Here is a 15335-nt window from a genome sequence, read left to right on the forward strand (position 1 = left end):
ACATACAGATTTTTCGTGGGTGGAAGGTGATGGGAATTCTATCTCCAGAACGTCTCTCATGTTCTGCAGAATGCTGCAGTCTGGATTCCTGAAAGCAAACAGGAGATTGGTTCTTCACATACTAATTAAGAATTAACATGCAAATGGAGGAGGCAGTGATGAATATGGTTTCACAATTATTGACTAAAAAAATAAAACATACTTCTTATGTGCAATGAAATACTCAGGGCCAATATATTGACAATAAAAATCTTCAAAATTATGGTTTATTTTAACACTGCATTAAACACCAAATATTCAAGGATTTGGACTGACTAACTAGCACGCACACACACACACACACCTGAAACCTGTAAAAAAAGAAATTAGATTTCAGACTTCATCGGTCATTCAGCCCATAATCCCTTTGATTTGATGCGATTTCATCCTTCTGAGCAGCTATTCACAGACAGATCCGTGATTAGACTATCCTTACCATAAATGCATGTTGGCATTAAGCTTGGTCCTTAAGGGGGTGACCACTGGAAGAGATAAAGAGAAAATACGAGTTAAACTGGACGAATGCATTTCTAATGAATCCACTCACAATAGCCTCCCACTACAAAGCTTAGCACTGGCTAAACTGGAGGAGAGGTTGTGACAAAAGGGGTGAAATCAAATCCTGCTGTCGGTGCATAAATCAGTCTCAGGATGACAAAACTGCCCTGAGTGGCGGCTGCTGCTGCTGCTGCTGTCGCTGCCAGAGACAACGACAAGGTCTGGGCTTTTTTACCCTCCCACCCCCTCCCCTGTCGACTGTCTGTGAAGATTAGTTTCAATTAAGTGGACCTTGTCCCATTCTGTGCAGACTGGGTCTCATGGTCTTCCATCAGACGCGGGGGACATGAAGTGTGCGAGTCCGTGCCACTGATCTCTCTCCTCTCTCTCCTCTCGGCGCGGGCCGGGGAGCGATAGACAAGCGGCACAAAGTGTTTCTCTTCACTTGGCGACAGCCCGACAGAGAGGGAAATATTCAAATCATTCGAATAAATCGCACACGGTCCTGGCTGTTCCACCCCGAGAGATCAATCTCGCCGGCGTGTGATGGGCCGCTCGCTCTGTTTTGTCATTTGTAAATGCAAAAAGCAATATTTCTGTCTGACCCCTCTTTTTTGGGTTCAGTGTCTGCCAGTGTCTTGACTATTGAAGTGTGGATTTAATATCAATGAAGAACATTGCTAGGCAACCGGGAGGCATGTTGCCATGTACCATTGTCAGCCAGCCATGACCTTGGATTTAAAGAAACAATCACAGGGACTTAAGTGATGCAAACTGTCTTTCACCACCGCACATTGACATTCTGAACGTGCTCCAACATTGTACCGTGAACAAGAGTCTGAGGACGGTTCCATTGTTGCTGCGTAGAAGTGTTTTAGACCAAGGCCTTGACTGTTTAGACACCTACATACTATTTGAACTAATTAGAAAAGGCAGGTCAGGATTGTGGGGGGAAGAAAATGCAGACATAACACAATGATCGAGGGATACAGCCTACTCATTTGTGACTTCCTGCCATAACGGTAGGTGTGAACGGCAGGCAGAGAGGTTGAGAGAAAATAATCAGTGTGTGGGAGGTTACTCACCATGTTCTGCTCCCAGCATACAGCAATCAGGCAGCATCTTCGGGTGCCTGGGGTCGATCTCCACCTTTATGGAGACATTGTTACCTGCATAGTCGTTAACAAGTCATTAGGTCAGAGAATGATTTTGTCCACTTACCTAATTATCTTAAGTGGATAAATAACTGTGCTCGGCTGCAAAGGACAACGGGGCTTACTGGCTGAGGTGATTACCTTTGAACTCCGAACTATATATTTAATAGATATTATTTCAAAACAACAGCAGACTATGAAAAGATAGTGGCCGGTTGTTTACCCACATTAATGGGAAGTGATGGAGTACAGGAAGAGCAGAGTACATGTATTCAGGGGCAGTAGAATAAGCACACAAACAAATGAAATGTACACTTTCAACTGTACAACAAAATGTCTGCTAGTTAGATGAATGTAATGTAAAACACAGAAGGCCGAGGAAGAGAGTGAGGAAGAGTAGGCTCGGTTACCAATAGCGATCCGTCTCATGGTGTCCGCTCGGGAGGGCTTCTCTGGCTCCAGGACCCACGTCTGCTCGTCGATCTCGTCCAGCACCGACCAGAACTCGGCCAGGCCTTCCAAGTGGAGCAGGAAGCGGCCATGAACGTGGGCCAAGGTGCTCTGTGAGGGGCGCAGCACAACAGATGACAAATGTTCAACGCCACCGCGGAGCGGGCACAGCTGGTGCATCTCGACGTGGGGCTGTCTCTCTGACGCCACGAAGAGCGGGCGGGGAGAGAGACGAGAGACGAGAGACGAGAGACGAGGCTACGACTGCTGTTCCACAACAATTTTAATGAGCCGAGAAGTACAGAGTTTTTTTTTTTATTATTATTTCTTTTTATGTTGCTTTTTTGGGGGGGTTCAAAAGAAAAAAAAATATTGACTTAAGGGATTTTGTGGATTGTGGAAAATAAATGGCCAATCCATAGGAAAAAATAAAAAAGCTGCCAACAAATGCTCATTTGCGTCCGATTTCCCAGGTCTGTGGCAATCTGCACGCAAGGAATCAAAAGCTTAGCATTCAAACACATCAAAAGGGAAAAAACACCATGATTTCCTCTTAAACAGCTGGTATGAAACTGCACGTGGAGGGGGTAGGGTGGCTTTGTCCATCTGTCTTAAACTGTCACTAACTCCCTGATGTTCTTCAGTTCAGTGAGCGCGCACACACACTGAACACACACACATACACACACACACACACAAACACACACACAAATGTACACAATACTTTTTCTTCTCAAAGCATCACTCTTGCACCAAATACACCCACGCTTCTACAGTTTTGTTTATGGGTCAACAGAGGAAACAAGCAAGTCTCCTAATTAATAAACTTTTTTTTTATTTCAGACTTAATTACGCTGTTTTTTTTTTTTTTTTTAAACAAAAATGGTTCTGTTAACTTTTTTGACATAATCAGTGACAAGACTAACCAGAAGGTAAGGAAATAATTTGGTTGCAGACCTTCCTACTGTCATGTATAACAACTCTCAAAATTTCTAGATATGGGAGTCTGGAGAATTCACTCCCCCACCTGTGCAAGTTATATTTGCCGCATATGGGAAGGTGATTACATGCTCCCTACCCAACCCTATTCACAGCCTTTCGCATTATTCCTTTTCCTCATTTACAGCATCAAGAGTTGAAAAGGGGAGAAGGAGAAAATCTGAAAATGTTCTCTCTGTAGTCATCACCAAAGGAGCATCAGCTTCCCATCACTGACAACCCTGTTTCACTTTGATTGCAGCTCTCTCAACACATTTGTCTAGCCGTCAAACCTCCAAGACAAGACAAAAAGGCAACGAAACCCCCTCATCCCCCCACACACGCAGAAAATGAACCAAACAAGTACAAGTCAATGGTCTCTTTTTATCCACTAGGCAGGCACTAACAGACAGGCAGCCTGGTCCACTCTCTCTCTCTCTCTCTCTCTCTCTCTGGCTTCCTCTATGTCTTAGTTCAACAAACACTTCTCGTCTCTCGCTCTTCCTGTGCTGGGCTCCTCAGCTGCGAGGCTTTAATGGCTAAAGTATGTGTAGGCCATAAATCACCAGCGCTGATTGACAGGCAAGTGGCGGCGTGCCCAGCTTTACTGTCTGCTATCGGCATCAGTGTGTGAGAGAGAAAACATGGTGTGTGTGTGTGTGTGTGTGCATATCTGTGTGTATGGAGATAGCGGACAGCTCCTAAGACACACACACACACACACACTCATGCACACACACACACACACACACATGTGGCTGCCCAACTCTGGGTTGAATACCTTTAATCAAAACTCACAGCCCTGAAAGGTTTGGCCCGGGGGCCAGTCGGTTCTCGGCCCTCTTAGCCCCCTCACCGAACCATTGAGTTTATTTTTAGAGGAAGAGAGGGGGGCAGGCCTCATCTGTACTGCCCACCGCAGCAGCCAACACAGCTAGAGGAGATGTGCAGATAAAGGGTGAATTACAGGAAGAGCAGGAGAAAAGGAAAAAAAGGAGAAGGATAAAGAAAAATGGAGAGAAAGATGCTTCCGATCGTTTCATGGCCAGTTATGGCATCATTGGTTTTTAATGGAACCATAGGGAAAGATGGCTCAATTCTCAGGACTTTAAAACCAACTAGTAACCACTGCATTAAAATGACAATGAACACATTTGTATTTACACTTAGTGAGTTATTTAAAATTCATGTCAGAGACTGACCTCAGAATACAGTATATAGTACCGGTATGTATTGTTACTGATTAAAACAACACAACACATCACATGAACAAAATGTTGCAGTAGATATGTTTGTGTATATATATACACATATATATATGTCATATATCATGTAAGACAAGGAACATTTCTTTGGATAATGGTTTCATCACCTATATTGTTTTTTTCTACTCATTGTGGCATGTCAATTCAATCTATAATATCCTTAGTGTGTGGCCAACGGCTGAGGACTGTCTTAAGATTTAAGATTCACAGATGCAGTCTGTACAACACTGCATTTACGTATGCTTTACCAATGAAAGTGGTCCTCAAGAAAAATAAAATAAAATGAACAAATACTGCAACAAAAGCAGGATCTAGTGTTAAATAGGCATATATTGTCAATGTCAAATGCACATAACTAAGTCATATAAGGGGAAAAGGAGCGAAAAATACACAGATCAATGTGACGAGTGTTTGTATGTGTATTTGTGATTAAGAATGAAAATGTTGATTCTGCATGAGACATATTCCATGCTCATAACATCTATCCAGCAGTAACAATACCACCACAGTCACTCTCTCTCTCACACACACACACACACAGGCAAACACACACACACACACTTAAATCAGGCAAGGAAGGGAAGGGAGTGGAGGGCCCTGACAGCCGCAAGACAAAATGAACCAAAACTGATGGGTCGCGGCGCCGACAGAGTGCACACAATTTAGCATTGCACAGGTGCAAAGACGCCGCAATTACTTTCCAATTAATGCCAGGCGTGTGATTATAGTTATGCTTTTATACAAATATATTGTCCAAGTAAAGCGGGGCTTGTTATTGAGGCTCCTGCTGGAAACCAGCCCGAACCAAAATGAGAGCACTGGAAGTCTGCTCACCTAGCTGTGAAAAACATCTAATTAGCCTCCCTCTCGTAATCACCAAGAATGCATAAAGTCATTAAAACGGGGGGAGAGAAATAAATCAAGGATACTGTGGATTTAAATCTGATCAATGGAATAACTCCATTCTCTGTGCCGCTCTGGCAGTCAACATTTTCCCTGTGAGTCCCATAAACAAACAAGGATGCTCAATTTAGAATTCTGTCAATATTTTCTGGCCGCCACCAAAAGCACACTTGTGAGGTTATGTACAGTACACCTAAAACTTCTGTTCTACTCAATAACATTTTACATTTTAAGTCAATTTCATCATTTTGATCCCGTGAGAACAGCTCCATCAACTGTCGGGAGACAGGAGTAATAATTGTGGAAAGTTTGACATAATTCTTGGTTTCCTTTCTGCAGTCGGTCGGCCCTTGTCATTTCTCTCAGCTGGTTGCTGGCTACAGCATCTCAGCCCATGGCTGACTGGACGGCCTCACGCTGAGCCACACCTGTACTGGTGGACCAGGTACCCAACAATGACTGGCTACAGCCAAGCCATCTGATACGTACACACTGTACATCCATCTCTCTCTCTTTTCTCTCTCTCGCTCTCTCACTCTCTCACACACACAAACACACACACAAATGTAAGTACACCCACCCTATCCCCATGCTACGTCTGTGTGTCCACACCAACTCACTTACACACACACACACACACACACAGAGACACACACAGACAGAGACACAGACACACACACACATACAGGCACACACACACAGAGACACACACAGACACACACGCACACACACACACACACACACACACACAGACACAGAGACGCACACAGACACACAGACACACACAGACACACACACACACAAACACACACACTCTTGGCCCCTGTGAGGAGACAGGTAATAATTACTCATGGGAGTGTGTGTGTGGGGATCGTGGTGTGAGGAGGAGCTGGGTAGGATGAGGGGTGGGAGTGCTTCAGGACATCAGCAGCTCAGCAGGACCGCAGCTGACAGACGGCCGTCTCCACACTCCCCTCTCATTCCTGTCTGCCAGCCTGCCATGTACCCACACCATGCCCACCGACACCCCTCAGGCTTGGCCCACCACACACACACACATACACACACACACACACACACACACACACATCACTCAGGCATACAAAACTTTACGCACACATTCACATGTTCAACAGATGCCACACACACAACATACACACCTACACTGTACACTCCTAAGCAGCCTCAAAAGACCTTATAACACGCTCACACACATTCACAAACACCCCCCCCCCCCCCCCCCCCCCCAAACACACACAGCCCTTACAGTCCACACACACACACACACTTCTTGTGCCTTAAATTACAATCTGACACCCTCTCTGAAGTGAGGGGACAAAACCATGCTTTGACTACATTGTCTTTGTGACGTGCTGTAGAGCTGAGGACAGCCAGAGGGGTGTAACTGGAGTGATGAGCCTTACCCTACGGTCCATCCTGCCTCATAATTAGAAAGACCGTCTTTTAAAATTACGTAACAGCAATTTTTTTTTTCTTTTAATTTAGGCTGCGCTTTTATAACGCTCTTCCTCTCATTTCATCACTGTCCGCACCGCTGTTTTGAGTCTTGGCTGCGGGAGCTAATTGATATTCTTCCGGGGGCGAGACATGAAAGCCACGCGGGCGCTGCACAAATTTCATAACACATTTCATCATCACACACTCTTGATGGGGCTGAACTGAGTATTACAGACCAACTGTCATTCCGATACAAAAGATCATCAGTGCGGAGCGTGCGAGGATTACGGAGCGATAAAGGAGCGAGCGTTATGGCACATGAAAGCTGCTTAGATGGAGGGCCAAAGGAGGGCGGAGGATAGTGGTACCTGCGGAGTCCAACTCATGTGGAAAGGAAAAGGGAGATCGGCTAGGAACTCGGGGGCCTCATCTGGATACTGAGACACAGGGGAGAGAGAGACACACACACAAGAGGAAGCTATTAGGCTATTACCGGTAAGCTATTGTTAACAACAAAAAAAAGGATCAATTCAATTAAAGACCATTTGAGAATTAGTTTTTTTTTTTTTTTTTAATTAAACACAAAAATAAACATGAATTAATGATAAAATAATAAACAGTAATTAATGATTTAAAAAATGAACATGATACATTTTTGACTTCTGGAAATTCTTTTCTTTTTTGCCCATGAGACCATATATGCTTACTATGCAAAAAAAAGTGAAGATAGCAAACATTTTTAACAAATCCTTTTCACATTATGAAACCACTGTTCTGACACAGTTCATCTTGACGAGGGCTGAAATAACGGATTTTACCCCATTCACAAACTGACTGGGTATCGCAGCTTCATCATTCCCACTGTGAGTCTGACCTGAAATGTCACGTGCAGCCTGCGGCTCATATCTGTTCCCACTGCATCGTCTCTAATCTCACCTGCACCCAACATCACCGATTCTGACGGGCCCAACCCGGCAAACCACCCACCTGGCTGAGCTCTCGGTGGGTCGGCGCCGCCTGGCAAAGCCCCCAAGTTATAGGAGAAGTGTATGTGTGTTTGGTGTGTGTGTGTGTGTGTGTGTGTGTGTGTGTGTGTGTGTGTGGGAGAGGGCTGGGGGAGCAGCAGATGTGCTACTGGGGCAGCCACGCTATTTTTACCCCTCCCTTGCCACAGCAGGCCGTTTGGGCAGGTGGGCACAGGGGGGAATCCTTACGCCACGCTGAATCCCATCAGGACCCCGCACTGTGCCCGCCTCGAAGTTGGCATCTCTGCTCCACACAGACACACACACACACAGACACACATGCACAGACTCTCTCTCTCTCTCTCTCTCTCTCTCTCTCTTTCACACACACACACACACACACACACACACCTCTGATAACCATCCCACGCACACACGCAGCCCTCCACAGCTGACTTGGCTAACCTCGGCCTCGGCTCGGCCCAGTAGAGTGTGCTGTGACCTGGGTGCTCTACATGCTGCCGCGGGCCCGGGGCCCGGTTGGGCCACTCTCGCTCTCACTCCTCCGAGCTCCACCACGCTCTCTAATCGTGTTAGGCCACATCACACACACACACACACACACACACACACAAACACACTACACGTTCACACTCCTTATCAGTACGCCCCCACTTCACGGGTGCCGCTGCGTATCAGACCGCGGCAAGCAGAAGCAAATCTCAACCTGGCATCTCCGAAAAAAAGAACATCTCACTACTGGGTCTTTTTCTCAGATGGGAGGGGGGGAGTAGAGGGGATTCTGAAGTAACTGTGGTGCTGTATGTCACTCTGACCTTGTTCTTGTCTTGTCACCTTGCATATAAAGTTATTAGCAGTGCTACAATTCACATTTCAAACCAGTTGAAGACACACAATCTGGTCTTTTTGTGATTGACTCCGAGCCCTACGTTTAATTCAAAAGACAGATGTCTTTACCCTATTTCATCAAGTCTTCATACAATGCAACAGCCAAATACTGGTAAATAGTGGGTGAGTCACCTTGGGCTTGAGCTTGACTGTAAGGATGTGTTTACGGCCAGCGGAGTCCTCTCCTTGCAGTTTCAGTGTGCGGAACTCGGAGTCAATGAACAGCAGCCTGGGGAGGGGGAGCGAGAGGGACACAGAGACAGAGAAAGAGAGAGAGAGAGAGACAGAGAAGAGAGAGAGAGAGAGAGAGAGAGAGAGAGAGAGCGAGAGAGAGAGGGAGAGGGAGACAGCGAGACAGACAGGGAGATGGATCAATACCAACACATACTACCCTCTACCATCTTCCAAGTGCCACACAAGGGCAATCGAGACACACATACAGTAGGATTACTTGCATAAAGAAAAACTAAAGCCTTGTCATATAAGCGCACATGGTGCATCTGACTGAAGAAGAAGAATTACTACAAGTGAAATACTATTATTGAAAGGTCAAATTATTTTAGTCTTCTTCATGTTTCATCTTTTCCCCTCACTTATGTCCAGGACATTTTGACAGAGTATGTGTAACTTTCCTAAACCATTTGCTTAAATAGCTCAGCCTGGCACTGACAAATAATGCACAGGGTAGCTTTTTGAGTAATGTTGCTGTGCAGAGCTGTATTTTAGTGCCGTGTCCATGCACGTTCCCATTAATATTGGCCAAGAATTCTTTATCTGGAGATTTTTAATTATCAGTGGTCAACATTTCGCAAGCGTCCAATCACAAGACTAGAAACAGGTCATGTGATTGCCTGGCAATGACAGCTTTACAGACCTGTAAACTCTGAACAGAGATCCTCTACAACCTGACAGGCAGGGCAGCCCACACATATCTCACCACCTACAGTGCGTATGATTCTCGCCAAGAACATGTAGCCTACACTGAGTTTATGGGATGGATAGTAATCTAAACACCACCATATATATAGGCTCAGTCTTGCAGAATCACCATCATGTGGTTTGAATCTGAGGTTTACATATCACAAATGTAATAACCTGATCAAGTCAGCATCTCACCACTCCTCTCTCTCTCTCTCTCTCTCTCTCACACACACACACACACACACACACACACACACACACCCTTGGCAAAGCGGGACAGCTACCTCTCTCCTTGAGCCCTCTTATGATTTACGTCTCCTAATGCTCGCGTGTTCTTTCAGACACGGCTGTATTTCTGCTGTTTATTTACGAGTCGTCGTGTGCACGGCATGTCGTGGTCAGCAGCGCGCGCACACACACACACATAGCTGCTTGGCAACGCGGTGCACCGGGTGTTTGCTGTCACACTGCACTTACGCGCACATAAAACTCCCTGACACGGGCGCCCAACACAGCTCAGCACTTCTCAACACCTTTTAATGATTCATACTGAAATAGATATGCTCTCACTCACTTGCCCGCTTGCTCACTCGCCCACTCAAGTCACTCACTCAAGCAAGCTGGCTTGTTCCCTCTACCTAGCACTTCCCTCCCTCTATCCATCCCTCCATCTCTCCCTCCCTCCCACCCTTCCTCTCTCACTCAAGCTGACTTGCTCCCTCGACTTACCTCCTCCTCTCCTTCCAGCCCACTGACTTGCTCATTCGTTCACTCTCTCACTGGCTCAGCTGTGTTCGTCCTCACTCCCTACCTTTCTGTCACTCACTCACTCACTCGAGCTGGCTTGTTTTCTGTTTCCCTCATCACCCTAATCATCTGTTCAGTCTCACTTCACTTGCTCAATCACACTATTACACACACACACTATGACACTCACTCTCACACACACACCACACACACACACACACACACACACACACACACACACACACACACACACACACACACACACACACACACACACACACACACACACACACACACACACACACACACACACACACACACACACACACACACACACACACACACACACACACACACACACACAGCCTTGAACCCTGTGTTATGCTTCTCTCCGCTCTCCAAACTCCCACTCATTCTTCATCCAGCTCTAGTTAGGTCTCCAGCATGTTCCATCGTTCTTCAAGCCATAATAAAGCAACAATGGATACAACCGAATTACCCAAAAATAAAAAATAAAATTATAATAATAAAAAAACATAATTGCATTACACTACACCAAAAGAATTAGAGCACAGATCCTCATCGTTTCCACTGGGCCAGCACTTCACTTTCCCTGAGCTTGAATGCCATCTCTCTGTTCTGCATTCTGTATTCTGACAGGATCCCATGCAACAGTATCAAGCCATGCTGGCATTCACTCCAGATGATTGAAACAGCTTGACAGCTTGATGTCGTGCTGGGAGGATTGATGAGAGCATTACATTTGCAACTACAAAATCAGCACTGCTTATAAATGGAAGAGAGAACATTTGGCATGTGTTTGTGCGCGTTCTGTGTGTGAGTGTGTGTGTCTACACGTGCTGGCGTGTGTGTGTGTACAAACAGGACACAGATGAAAGTACAATACAGAAATATGATGCAGAAACCATAAAAAATATATCAAAATTAAGCACTAATGTGGTGATGGCATCCTTGCTGTGTTTTGTTTTTACAAGATATATTAAAGGAGAAGAAAAAAAATGCTAATGCTATTTGGCACTGGCAGATGCCAAAAGGGTTTATGTGCTTTGAAATACAAATGTTGAGATGGAGAAAGGTGATAGCCAATGGCACAGCATTCCTGTGGTCATTATCCTGGCAGGGTGTTAAAAGAGAACAGAGGGGGGTCACTGTCACCTCTTCCTCGTCCATCAAAAAAAGAAGGTGATACAGCCTCACAACAGGACACTCCGCATGACGCTCATCAAAGAGCTCATTCTGACATGCCTATCGAGTCAGGAGAACGCGCTCCTTACGATGACATTCTCGGGCTTCTCTTTTTGCCCTACCGCGGCCCTACCGCCGGACAAGAAGAGTCCGTGCATGTGCTCGATAATCTGTAATTTTGCTTAATGTCTGACACTTTGCTACTATTTTAGGGCTGAGTGAGAGGGAAAGCAAGAGAAAAAAAAGACTTGACCCCTCGTGTCCTCTGTAATTAACACCGGACGTGACATCTTCAAGGCAACTGAAACTCATTAAAATGACCAGGTTCCGCGGCAGTTTCCCTTACCTTAACCAATCACAGCCTGGGATTATGTCAAACTTGAGGCTATTAACACTGATACCAATTAAGAATCTTAATTAATCTCAAGTGCATTTAGAGATAGAACGCCAGCATAATGCTTCTGACCGCAATTCAAACATGGAAAAGCCTTCACCTTGTTTTTTTTCCACCCGAACTTCAAAATTCTCCCATTAAACTTGAGAGTGGGTCTGCAATTAGAACAATTTGCATTTGCTAATATCATAATTATATCTCTGGCCATTAATAGAGAGTGGAAAAATGAGAAGGCTGCTGAAATCCTGACCAAATATATCACTGTCTGACAGAATCTGCATTAGTTCTCTCACTGTCACAAAGCAGAAGGTGAACTGTTGAATGAACCTGATTTAAACGTATATTTAATTAATAAAAAATAAATCAGCTGTCATACTGATTTATTAACACACCATTCCTGTGAAGAATTTCAGCTTAACGCCCATCTTTAAAGTAAACCGAATAAGGACATTAGAGATCAAACAAGATAGTGTCAATGAAATTAATTTACAGGTCATGATGCAGTTAGAGATAGCTGGCATTTCTATGGACTCACTGATGACAAGCTCCTAGGCAGCTGATGGTAAATGGAACAGCAGATGAAAGTTGACATACTTATCCCATCCCAGGCTCTGCATCTCTGTGATCAGCTGGGAATAGTACTGTGGAGGTGGTATGCTCTGACAGTCTGGTCTGCTCTTCATTGCCAACTCCTGTGCATGGAGAAATTGCTGTTTATAACAAAACCAGCGTTTATTTCTACTCCAAAGCAAAGCCATGCATTTCAGTGTTTCCCAGAGAATTGAATTCCATTTGTGGTGGTTGGTTTGCAGAATTGACTTGAATGCAACAGTTTTTAACAAATTAGCACAGCGTGGTTATGATGCTAACCAGATTTAATCACAATTTAGTACAACCTGGAAAATCATTGTGTGGTGGTCAATGTTGATATTGTGGTGGGCCGCCACAAATAAGTCAATGTATGGGAAACACTGCATTTAGAGATTCTGTATCAGTGCATGAGTTAAGTTGACCTAACTTTATGAATAAAAGCATACGGTCACTGGGAAAAATAGAAAACAGTGTTCTTACCAATACAGTTTTCAGCTCCAAAATGAAACTGACCAAATCAGGGGCGTGATGCAACCTCTGGAACAGACAGAGGTAAACATGTAAAAAAAAAGAAAGGGAAAAAAAGGCCAATTTTACAGGCAATTAAGAGTGGCATGGCGTGTTTTTTGTAAGCAAGACCAAATAGCCCTTGAATCAAACTAAACGTCAGCATTTTGATTAATGCAGGTGGCCATCGGAGTTAATTATTAATAATCTTTCATGTGCATGAAAATAATGAACTTTAAAGCCCTGGGTAAAATATAAATCTAGTAGCAATACCCTGAAGGGATAGGTAACAAACAACAAAAGAAAAAAATCAAAGAGATGTTAATTAAGCCATAGGGAGGGAAAATAATAATAAAACTATAAATAATGAAAAGCATCGGTGAACCTGCTGGAGAAATCACAGCGGCCAATTCTGAGAGAGACAATCTGGCCTATTTGGAATGGATTATTAAGAAAAAGTTGCATTAGAATAAACAAACAAAGACAAGTTTAACCTAGTGCTGCATGTCATTTCAAACACTATAGTCTACACTGTAATGTACCTGTTTCAAAATGTTTTGATATCCACTCAGCAGCCTTTTAAGTTGCCAGCAGCAGTGAAGTCTGTAAAATGTCAGTGAGGTTGAGTAGTCAATGCACAATTAATAAAAGAGGACATTTAAATGCTCCGTGTGGAATCTTAATGGCTGAAATGTGTCAGTTAAAATCTGTCCCTTTCCCCCTTCAAGTTCATTCTGCACCAACACTGAAGTACAGTAGGAACTACAAGTATATTTGCTGTACTATACTTTCTTATACTATTATACTAAACTGAAGTAATGACAGTACAGTAGATTAATGCAAATCACTGCATATTAGAAATTATCCTATGAATTATATGGAATACTCAGCGCAAGCAACTTGGAATAGCACAAAACACACTGCATACTTTGCCTGTTTGAGTTGATGACCTGGTGGAAGTAATATTCTTATCCTGAAATCTCTGTCCTGGGTAAAAAAACGACTTGTTTCAGTTAACAGTCTGATGATCATGATTATATTTAATGGCACTGATTTACGTTCTAACATTTCCAGACTGTATGCACGCAAGTCACTGTGCATACAGTAGCAAGCTGACACACCATTGAAAGAAGTTGACAGCTACAGTACAAACCTGCACAGTGATGAAGCCATCATATACAGTTTTCTCCTTGTTGAGAGGCAGTAACAACGGATTCTCTGCCATTATCTGACTGTCCACCATTAGTATGTAAAGTTACTTAAATGCAGTATTATAGGATACAATGTTAGATACGAGGCATCAAAGTATAGCCAAACTGTTGTAAGTTTGAGTTATCTGACAAGCTAGCTAGCATCTAATGTTAGTGTGCTAAGTTAGCTGCCTTTCCTGCATGGTATAAGAGACCTGAATAAGGCACTTCCGCTTTAACAATTCGTAAAACACTTACTGCATTCTTTTTTTTTATCACATAACGCAGAGGTCTGAATAATGTCCACTTTTATGTTACAACTCTGTTACGCTGGCTAACCAGTCTGCACTGTTGCCTGTGTTGTTACTTCATTCTTCCGCCTGTGCAGTGCGCGCATTCCCGCTGAAGTTTCGACTGTGAGCTACAGTACGTACGTCACTAAAACGTCATGTCCTTGTCTTTTAGCCTACTTTGAAATTGTAGGCTAGGTACAATCTATGGGTACAATATTGGGAAACAATTCAGTGCAGCCACTATAACCTACATAGTTACAAATACAAACATTATGTCGAGTTTACTAAATAATACTTGTAAATATATATGATTAATACCGATTGAGGATCCGTCTACTACTTTTTTTTTTAACCAGAAGTAGGCTAGCCCAGGCCTAACATCAAATGAGCCTGCATTTCAAATTGCAGTAAGTTGAAATTGCCTTTGTTTTGTTAAATGTGCTGACAATTTTGAAACAATCACAAATACATGGTGAACATTTTTTGTATTGTTCTTATTTTAGCTTAATGTTACAGTTTGACCATGTGAGCACATTTAGAGCATACAGAAATAGAGAATGGTGTTTTGGTAACCTTCATGATTTCTGAAAGTCATGAGCTGAAAAGGCATCTTAATTTCTTTCTCTTGATTCATAGTATTTATAATGATGTCTGTAATAACACTGATGTAGCCCATTAGTAGGCTAGCCTGTTTTGGGCTGCTTGCAGCCTGGCTTGTTGACATGATGAGAACACATTGTTCAGCTGCAGACGTTTCCATCATCATGAATGTTTTCCAGTTGAAGGTTATTGTAGGTGGTTTAAACTGACTAAAGGCTACAGGTTTCAGGGTAGGCTACTACTGAGTAGGCAGTATGCCCTCTGTGT

General features: G+C 43.7%; 1 protein-coding gene across 2 annotated transcripts in view; it reads right to left on the reverse strand.

The window, feature by feature from the left end:
* The window catches only part of fancl (FA complementation group L), a 16527-nt gene extending 1964 nt beyond the window's left edge, over positions 1–14563 (reverse strand). Inside the window, exons 1-12 of one of the 2 annotated variants that reach the window (XM_076285937.1) lie at positions 14434–14563; positions 14139–14243; positions 13914–13972; positions 13528–13588; positions 12959–13015; positions 12482–12579; positions 8752–8848; positions 7114–7182; positions 2102–2252; positions 1623–1706; positions 476–521; positions 7–88 (exon numbers count right to left, since the gene is read on the reverse strand). In XM_076285937.1, the coding sequence (XP_076142052.1) occupies positions 7–88; positions 476–521; positions 1623–1706; positions 2102–2252; positions 7114–7182; positions 8752–8848; positions 12482–12579; positions 12959–13015; positions 13528–13588; positions 13914–13972; positions 14139–14228 (894 nt within the window). In that variant the 5' untranslated portion in view covers positions 14229–14243; positions 14434–14563. Of the gene's footprint in view, positions 1–6; positions 89–475; positions 522–1622; positions 1707–2101; positions 2253–7113; positions 7183–8751; positions 8849–12481; positions 12580–12958; positions 13016–13527; positions 13589–13913; positions 13973–14138 lie in introns of both variants that reach the window. The other variant, XM_076285936.1, reaches the window with a different exon arrangement.
* Between the last annotated feature and the right edge of the window lie 772 nt (positions 14564–15335).

This window comes from Alosa pseudoharengus, unplaced genomic scaffold (assembly GCF_046254945.1).
Source record: "Alosa pseudoharengus isolate Yale_2024_CS ecotype anadromous, Long Island Sound unplaced genomic scaffold, YU_APseudo_1.1 YU_APseudo_1.1_scf_15, whole genome shotgun sequence".
NCBI classification, from domain to species: domain Eukaryota; kingdom Metazoa; phylum Chordata; class Actinopteri; order Clupeiformes; family Clupeidae; genus Alosa; species Alosa pseudoharengus.